The sequence below is a fragment of the Nannospalax galili genome, unplaced genomic scaffold, assembly GCF_000622305.1.
Source record: "Nannospalax galili isolate Female #2095 unplaced genomic scaffold, S.galili_v1.0 scaffold155, whole genome shotgun sequence".
Taxonomy (NCBI): Eukaryota; Metazoa; Chordata; class Mammalia; order Rodentia; family Spalacidae; genus Nannospalax; species Nannospalax galili.
Window position 1 is genome coordinate 1300730 of NW_008339923.1, and position 10148 is coordinate 1310877.

The 10148-nt window shown below is 40.5% G+C and overlaps 1 protein-coding gene across 3 annotated transcripts in view; it reads right to left on the reverse strand.

The window, feature by feature from the left end:
- Myom1 (myomesin 1) overlaps positions 1-10148 on the reverse strand; it is a 163970-nt gene that overhangs the window by 93360 nt on the left and 60462 nt on the right. For all 3 annotated transcript variants that reach the window (XM_008834616.1, XM_029564280.1, XM_017798566.1), the window contains exons 9-10: positions 8408-8572; positions 5303-5464 (exon numbers count right to left, since the gene is read on the reverse strand). In XM_008834616.1, the coding sequence (XP_008832838.1) occupies positions 5303-5464; positions 8408-8572 (327 nt within the window). The remainder of the gene's footprint in view (positions 1-5302; positions 5465-8407; positions 8573-10148) is intronic.

Here is a 10148-nt window from a genome sequence, read left to right on the forward strand (position 1 = left end):
CAGGGAGACCCTGTCTCAAAAAGACACACACACACACACACACACACACACACACACACACAAACCTCTTTTCACTCTGTAACTCAGAGACAACTACTACTAATACATTGGCTCAAACCTTTCTAGAGTTTTTCCCTATATTTATAAATGCTTTTCTGAGATAGTTTTTGTTATATAGCCCAGGGTAGCCTTGAACTCAGACTCCTTCTGCCTTGATCTATTTCGTGCTGGGATAATAGGTGTGTGCCACCATATCTGGCAAAAATGCTAATGATAATTACTAAGTGGTTTTTGAGATAGAGTCTTATTCTATAGTTGTTACAAAATAGCCTCAAAATTTTTGAATCAATTTACATTCACAGCTATGTATAGAAGTGCATGTTCTTTCATTCCTCTACCCCAGTGGAGTTGTGCATGTGTGCTGTGGGTATGTGTGAGTGAGTGTGTGTGTGTGTGTGTGTGTGTGTGTGAGTGTGTGTGTGTGTGTGTGAGTGTGTGTGTGTGTGTGTGTGTGTGTGTGTAGCCCAGAGGTCAACGTCAGATGTCTTCTTCCGTTACTCTCCATCTTGCTTTTTAAGACAGACTTTCTCATAAATCTGAGTTTACCAGTAAACTTCAGGGGTCCCCCTGTCTATGCCTCTGTCCCCAGCCCCTGCCCCCTCCAGGGCTGAGTTTAGAGACGTGCATTGTTGTGTCTGGCTTTTATGTGGGTGCTGGGAGTCATCATGCTTGCTTGGCAGGCACTTTACTGACAGCCATTTTCCCAGCCTCCCTACCCCCAAGTGGAGTTTTAAAATCCTGGAACCTTTCCAGTATGGTGGAGAAAAGCATCACTTCATTGCAATTTTGATTAATTGCTCTAGTTACTGACGAAACTTTTTCATGTACTTATTTGCCATTTACAGTTCTTCCTTTCTGACATTTCAATCTCATCCTCTATCACTTTATGCTGTGTGTGTTATGTGTGCATGTGTGAATGTGTGCGTGTGTATGTGTAAGTGTACAGGGAGGGGGAAAGAATAGTTTGTACAAAATGACAACATCAAATACCCTTGATGGTAAGTTTGCCGGTGGCTTCTCTTTTCATTATTTTTTGTTTATATCATCTATATTTTCACAATGAACACATTATCTATGAATAACAATCTGGCTGTATGTGTACAGCTCTTCAGTGTTTCTAGAGACATATGGTGCTTTATATACTGATTGTATTGATGTTCTTGGAAGCTATTTTCTAAGCCATAAAATACCAGAACTCCAAAAAGATTGCATTGAAGTGGCCTCACATACTATCATGGACAAAAACCTTGAAAACACATAAAATAGGGGCTGGAGAGATTGCTCAGTGGTTAGGAGCACTGGCTGCTCCTGCAGAGGACCTGGGTTTGATTCCCGCCATCCACATGGTAGCTAACAACCATCGGTAACTCCAGTTCCAGGGGATCCAACTCACTCTTCTGACCTCCGAGGGCACTGTACCACACAGGTCCATCTCCCTACATGCACTCATATACAGAATAAAATAAAATAAAACAACACATAAAATATTGTTTGAAACATTTTGGCATTTTTTGAAAAGACTAAATATTAATGTGATTCAGCAATTCTGCATGTGGGTGTGTGCAGAAGAGAAATGAAAAAATTGTCCCGTAAATATGAACATGAATATTCCTAGTGCCAGCCTCTGTAAACACCACAGAAACAATCCAGCTACCTATAGGTTGGTGCAGAATTAAACCCCAAAACATGCTGAGTGAAGGAAGGTAGACACAGAAAATCACAGATACACAAAAATGTCCTGAAAGGACACAAAAGAGTTGTGGTTGCCAAAAGCACGGTTGGGCATGGGAGTAAGTCAGGGTGATAGAAATACTCAAAAAGTAAGGTGTGGGTGATGATTGTGTAACTCCACAAACATATTTTAAAACATTCAGATGTACAGTTAATGTGGTGGAATTGTATGTGTGTTTATATTTAAAGATGTTTTTTAAAATTCTAAAATACATCGCTTAAAATTAACAAACAAGGGATGCAGCTGAGTGCCGGAGTGCTTGCTTAGCACATACAAGGCCCTTGGGCTTTCCAACACTGCAATAATAATAGTAATAGTGATAATAATAATAAACAACGTTTTTTCTAAAAGTTCTCAAGTTCACGATCCAAATGCTGAAATTTATGTGCTCAATTTTTTCTTTTCCAATAATCTACTCAATCCTTTTCTATCAACACCTGTAAATATTAGCTTCTTTCCATTTCCTTCATTTGTGAATTTTGAAAACTTGTGTGTGAAATTTAAATTCTGAGTCCTTCACTGCATCTGTACTAGGCACGTGAAATTTAGCCTAACCCTAGCCTAACCCTAGCAGAGGCACCCAGAGGCATGAGAGAGACAGCAGCCCTGCGGGCCAGGGTCCTCCGAACAAGGCCGCAGAGGAAGCACCGAGTTCCAAGTCTGTTTGTTCCTGTTTGGTTTGTTTGGTTTGATTCTCCTCTAGGGTGAGACGAGACGGCTGAGAACAAAGCTAACCGCTTATTCAGCCATTATCTAGCCAGGTTTATCCAGGTGGTTTGCCTAAACTAAGTCCCTGACGAGTTACCGAGCTGGCTCTGCTCTTCCTTTGGTGATACCTGACGGTGCCCACATGCTTTTGTGGAGGAGACAGTCTGCCGAATTTGCCTGATGTTACAGATATTCAGGTTCTTTTATCACTTGCTGGTTCGGGCAGAATTCAATGAACATCTGTTACTGTTCACCAGGATAGGATATAGAGCGTTCAGTGTCCCCACACTTCCTTTTTCCTTTACCATGACCCCTGAGTGTTGGCCATCGTTGGTAAGGCTTGTACATGGGCTCACTGTTTGCCAACCCTGCCTCTCTCCCTCTTTCCTTTCTTTTTTCTTCCCTTATGCCTGAATGATGGCCTGGGGCAACCCTGCAAAATAATGGGACCTGGGTTGTTGCATGACCACAGTAACAGAGCCACCAGGACCACCATCCTACTGCTAAACTGAGACTCAGCTAAAAGACAGGGAAGCGACAAACTGCTAGGTTTAAGAGAAGAAATTGTGACTTGCCATCCTTTCCACAGCTTAGCCAGTGGCCCTAAGTAAAACCTCGGGCAAGATCTCAGAAGATTGTCCTCCTTTCTACCTCTGGGCTTTGTGATAAATTGGTCAACATTTTTGAACCAGCTTTTGCATATGAAACTTGAAGTGCTGGACAGAATCGGTTCCATTTTGTGTTGTAGACCTCTTTGGAAACTGGCAAAGCCTACAGGCCCCTTCTGAGAACAGAGTACTTTTCTTTTTTAAATTTTACAGTGTGCATGCGTGTGCGTGTGCGTGTGCGTGTGTGTGTAGACCAGAGATTGATGCCGGGTGTCTTCCTTAATCACTGTCTACCTTTTTTTTTTTTTTTTTTTGAGACAAGGTCTATAATTTAACCTGGAGCTGGCAGATTCCACTTGACTGGCTAAGTAGCCAGCCCCAGGAATCCTTTCCAGCACTGGGGTTACAGGTGTAGGACCCCACACCTGGCTTTTTATGTGGGTATTGAGCATGTGACTCAGGTCCTCATGTTTACTCTGCAAACACTTTACTGACAGCATCTCTCCAGCCCCCTGAGAACAATGCTTTTAAATGCATGACACCTGAGGTTTCAGAAGTTAATGGTATTGACAGAAGGCTCTAATCACAGATCCTTTGGGAGCATTTGGCCTTACTTTCAAGGCATCTGGATAGCATCTAAACTTCCATCTTGATCAAAATGTCTGAGTTTATTTTTTACACAAGAGATATAAAAATTGGTATCTGTTTTGTTTATATTTTTAATTTTCTGTATATTTTTTCAAATATTTTATATTTTTATTTATGTGTGTGAGTGTATTGCCTGCATGTATGTGAGTGAACCCGTGTCGTGCAATGCCATGGAGGTCAGAAGAGGGCTTCACATTCCCCTGGAACTGGAGTTAAGGACAGTTCGTAGCCACCATGTGGGTGCTGAGACTAGAACCTGGGTCCTCTGCAATAGCAGTCAGTGCTCTTAACCATGAGGCCATCTCCAGTTTTCTGTATATTTTGATGTCCTAACCCCTTTCTGGCTGAGGGGAAATTGCTCCTCCTTAGGCTGCTTAAAGTTTGGAGCCTAAAACCCATCTCCACAACAGGCCTTCATATGCAGACCAAGCATCCTGTAAGCACACCTCCTCCCTCTGGCCTACACACCAGGAAGTGTATTCTTCTGCCTTAATCACCCCCTCTATTCTATTTCCCACCCCCAACCAGGCAATTAGAGAGAACTTCTAGATCTCAGCCCTCCAAAAACAGTTAAAACTACCGCCCCTAAATTGTGCCCTTTCTGTGAACATTTCAGTGAGAGTCTCAGTCAAAGCTTTCTCTTTGGTCCTGCCCTTCTGCCTCCTGATCCACCAACCCTGGTGCTTCCCAACATGGCCCTGATGAAACTCTTGTTTCTAAGATCTTCGAGAATAATACACTTCGTTTTCTTCAGGCTCCTCCATGTCTCCTCTTATGACTGCACCTGACAATCACATGAAAGAACCCAGAACACATTGGCTGAAAGTGCTAGAATCCCATGGAGAAAAACATCTCATGTGTACATATCCCATTCGAGACACCCCTGGAAAAAGAGAGCTTAAAACCAACAATTACAGTTTGTCTTAAGTATTAAGTTACACTGCCCTGTTTCCCAGCTCATCAAAACTCACAGGCTCCAGGGGTAAACCTACTACTATGATTTTGCTAAATGGACATAGGCTCAAACTGCCTTCTAAATTCCTGTCTTTCTACCTATAGATTAGTGTGTCTCTCAGTCCTCATCAGAGAAGTTTCTTTATGCAGTGGATAATGGCTAACTCAGAAACACACAACTGGTACAGAGCATAAGTGTCAGTGGAGGGCTCAGTCACAAATGACTGTAAGAGCCAGAGGTCAGGGACAATCTGAGTGAAACAATGTGTTCTGGACATGAGAGGACCACTGCACTCATGGACTCACATCAGCTGTGGATGCCTATACAAGACTTGGACAAGACCAAGTCAATCAACCTTCTAACATGGAGCGGGGAGGGATTCATGAGCCTCCCCTCCTTCCCCACAAGCTGAGGAATAATGGATAGTTGATGTTTTCAGGAATCACTGTTTGTACTAGAGCTGATATTCCTGGCTTTCAATATTCCTGGTCCAGGTGATCTGGGGGAATTTTCAAATGATTTTCTTACCATCACAAAACCACATGTACAGACCGAAACATGGTTGTGTGCTCTGTTTTGGCTAGGTCTTACCTTGCACAAAGACATAAGCACTATATTGCTCATAGTACTCTCCCATTCGCACTTGGATGGTGTAGAGGCCTTCGTCTTCTTTGTTGAGGTGAGAGAATGTGAGTGTTGCCCTGTCTCCACTCCAGTGCGGCTGCACCCATTTTGATGGAGAAATCGGTTCTCCTAGAAATTTAAAAAGCAAGCAAATTAATTGATTTTACCTTCTGTAACTTTCCCTTCTTCCCCACTCCATCCTCTCCATCTCCTTTTCCCCATTTTCCTCATTTTCTACAGTGACTATTATTTGACTCTTAGATGTCTCTATATCTTTAAGCCATTCTGTCATGTTTAATAGTAATAAAAATACTAGACAGAAGTGAGGAGCCTCAAGGCAGATACATAATTTATAGAGTGTGACACCAAATTAAATTTCAAAGCTCCTTGTTCAAAAAGCAAAATTCAGTTGAAAGTACTAGGTTATAATTCTTTTTTTCATTTTAAAATATTTTCTTACTTATAAAAGATAATAGGTAGCACACAAAGCACAAAAATATTTTGGTGCCACACTTTGATGTGCAACAGATAAATATAAATTTTAATCTTCTAGAACTGATACGTGTTGAGGGAGAATTTTCCTAAAATGATCCAAGTATATAAGCCAATTTCATATTACGTCTGAACTTCATTTTAAAGGTGAATTTATACAACTGCATTTTAATATTTATTTCTGACACATCCTCTAATTTTTGGAGGTCATAGAACTGACGTAATTTGTACATAATTCAAAATGCCTGCTTATTCATCTATCACTGTATTATCAGTTATAATGAAAGATAATTTCACAACTGTTTCCTTTGTTATAACTGACTCACTCAGAGTTTCATATGAAAATCACGTTCTTTCAATTAGATGCTTTAAATCTCATTTTTATTTTTGACTCAAAACCAGAGGTTGCAAACTCTTTGAAGAAACTGCCTTATGCGCTTTATTTCTGGTGTCTGTATGCATGCTTTTATTTGTGATATTTTACTAGTAACTGCTATCTGCTAGCAGTTCCCATCCCTGTGTGGGGACTTAATATTTGTGCATATCCTGTGGAGATGAGTCTTGGGGTAGGTGGGCAAACTACCCCCACACTGTGGGTCCCCAAACTATGTCACCGTGAAATCTGTCCTTTCCTCTGGGGCCACAGCTATTGTCAACACTCACTGCTGCTGCTGCTGGGGCCGCTGTCTTGCTAATTCCAGTCTGGGCCATGTCCTGGTCTCAGACACCACCTTAGACCCCTAGGTGCCCCAGACTATCTCAGGTGTTCACACCGGGTCCGCAGCTTAGTGAACATGCTGCTCAAGTCCACCATTAGCCTGATCCTGTGAGTGTCCACACTGTCACTTGGCCTGTCTTCTCTGTTATGTGCATACTCCGTAGTCACATCGGACTTCACATATATAACGTAAGTTCCAGGATGGAATGATTTGAATGTCAAGCCAGGGGCTGCAGAGCATTTGACCCGCCTCAGGTGACCTTCCAGAGTAGCCCTGTGTGATGATGCTATTTGCATGCCCAAAAAGTCAGTCCCAGCTGGGACCTGTGTCTTAGTCCTGTGAACTTCATTAACTAATCACACAACTTTGGACAAATCTCTTAATCTTTCTCTTTGTTCATGAACAAAATGGGGTTTGAAATATCATAAAACCCCTTACAGGAAATACCACAAATAATTCTTATCAACTACTTTTGTATTTGCTTTGCCATATTTTTCCCAAGTTTGTTTTATAAAACAAACACAAAAAATGATGTGATAACTTTACTAATATACAGAGTAGCTGAATGTGTTTGTAATTTTTTAAAATTTAATTCTCTCTAGAAACAAACCTGGGGAAGAAGTTAAGATAAAGAGAATGATCAGACTCTCTAGGTCTGTCCAGAACGCATCCTGTCAGTGAGGAGCCTTGTGGACTTGCAGAAAGTACCTCCAGGGCAGGGAGGCTCTGAATCCCTAAGTATCAGTGCTCTTTTACAGTACCTAGGATAATGGGGTGGGTGGGCCAGAGAAAGCACAGCTGTGCCCCCCCCACCAATGTTTTGTGTGCTTCCTTCTTCCTCATTGGCTCTCATGCTTCTGTCACATGAGAGATGGCTCAGGGCAGAGAAAAGAGTTTGTGCCTGAGATGGAAACCATGGGTCTGAAGGTCTCCCAAGGCCAGAACTTGGCAGTGTGATTTGGGACAGTCCCCTATTTAACCCTGACAACTTTAATGTTTTCATCTGTTGGAAGGGACCATTTGGTCTCAAATCTTAGCATGCTCAGGTTGCAGATTTATGGTACTGATTTAGAGGTAGCATTGTTTTGTATGTCCAGTGTTTCAACTAATCAATTTGTTTTTACAGCTTTTAATTCCTTACCCTTCATTTGGTCTGGGGCAATATTTAGATTGTAAATAGACTTCTGATCAAGCAGACCTTAAAAGGGAGCTAAAATCCTTGTGTCTCTTTCATTTCAGTGCCATTGCTCTACGCTAAAGCAAAGTAAGGCTACACTGTAACTGAAAGCTGCAGTTAGAGGAGACAGTGGACTGACTGAATTCTGTTCCACCAGCCTTGTTTATAATCTGATATAAAATAAGAGGATAATTTTTATCTATTTTGTGTCTATGAGGGACATCAGATAGCTTACATAATTACTACAAAATTTAAAATTATAAACAGCCTTTATCATATTATTAAAGATTGTTAATGTCTGAATTTCCTTTGAAAATTTACTCTGCTGATTAGTTAACCATATCAATGATTAATTGCTAATATAAGTACTTCATTGTTTCATAAGGTTATATATGTGCTTAAGGTTTCATACAACTCTTCTGGTATAAATGATCTCTATAAGGAAAAATATCAAATAAAGTTAACTTATAAAGTGAATATACTTTTTTGTAATTCATTCACATATTACATAGTGATAAGAAAATCTCATCTTTACAAATATACTTTTCGATTATATATTTGAAATGCATGTTAAAAACTTGATGCAGCAGGCTGTCCTTCCTAGTTCACAGCTCTGAGATTCAGATGTTACTCATCTGAATGTATCTGTGAGCAAGAGACTGAGAGTCCATTCTAAACACTCACCGTTTCTGTACCACTGGACCTCTGGCTGGAAGTGCTTAATTTCAGGAGTGATGACTACACGACAGCCCAGACTCATCGTCTCTCCTTCTCTCCCAAAAGACACATCAAACTTGTCGTCAAAGTGGATCTCAAACTTAGATGCATAACCATAAGGGGTCACAGCAACTGGGCACCACACAAACAAATATCAGTAATCTATTCTCTTTCTCTTAAAAAAGACACAAGCATTTTCAATAAGCATAGTCAGAAAGTGGTTGCAACAAAAATAGACCAAATGATTTATGTGAGAAAAATCTATATATAAAGAACACATGTGTATCTCATTTGTATATAAATTCTTGCTTCATTGATCATATAAGCCAAGTGCTTATGTTTATTATTATAAGGCACACAATTTAAAGGGTCATATTTAATGTCTTAAAGGCAAAATAATACTACATTTAGCCTAGACTTCCTTAACTGCAATATGGAAGCTTTTTAGTTTTAGATTTTTTTGTAATTTTTAATGTTTTAAAATTTTTACCTATTATTTTTTATTTTATGTGTATGAGTGTGTGTATTGCCTGCATATATGTATGTGCACTTGTGTTGTGCAATGCCCATGGAGGTCAGAAGAGGGTGTCGGATTCCCTGGAACTGGAGTTACAGATGGCTGTTCGCTGCCATAGGGGTCCTCTGCAAGAGTAGTCAGTGCTCTTAATGCTGAACAATTTATTTTCAGCATAATTTATTTTTTTATATAGAACCATAGGAATCATGATGTATTAATGACTTAATGCTCTTTCTTTAATATGGGTGTATATCTATGCTATATATGATACATGGAAAATGCACGCCCTCTGCAAGAGAGGCTAGTGCTCTTAACTGCTTAGTCATCTCTCTAGCCCCAGTAATTTTTAATTTTTTTATTTGTATCTATTAATTGTACATAATGAGTTTCATTATGGCATTTCCACGCATTCACACAATGTATTTGGACCACATAACCCTCCCTTGCCCTTTTCCAACTCCCATCAATTTCTTTCCCCTTGAGCCGAACTCTACTAACTGGCTAGTGCTCTTAACTGCTTAGTCATCTCTCTAGCCCCAGTAATTTTTAATTTTTTTATTTGTATCTATTAATTGTACATAATGAGTTTCATTATGGCATTTCCACGCATTCACACAATGTATTTGGACCACATAACCCTCCCTTGCCCTTTTCCAACTCCCATCAATTTCTTTCCCCTTGAGCCGAACTCTACTAACTTATACTCTTGGGACAAAATAGCCATATGAAACTGTCTTCCGGACATGACAGGACTGCTGCACTCTTGAACTCACAGCAGCTGTGGTTGCCTGTGTAATGGGCACAAGATCAAGCCAGTCAACATTCCAGCAAGGAGCAGGAGGAGCTCATGAGCTCCCACCCAACCCCTAGCTGAGGAGCTACCAACAGTTGATGGTTGCTCAGGAGGGACAGTCAGCTTTCTTTCAGATGTGACCTCTGGCAGGTGGACCATGCTCCAGCAGATGGCCTCACCTCGAGGACTGTATGGGTAGCATAGACTGGATTCAGAGGGTTATTGAATAAAAAGACACGAAGTTGGGGTGTGAGGGCATGTAGAGGAATGGAGGGTAGATCTGGGAGGAGTTAGGGGTGAATTTGATCAAAATATACTGTATGCATATATGAAATTCTCAAAGCATTAATAAAAATATTAAAACATAAAAACATTAAATATGTTTATATATTTATATA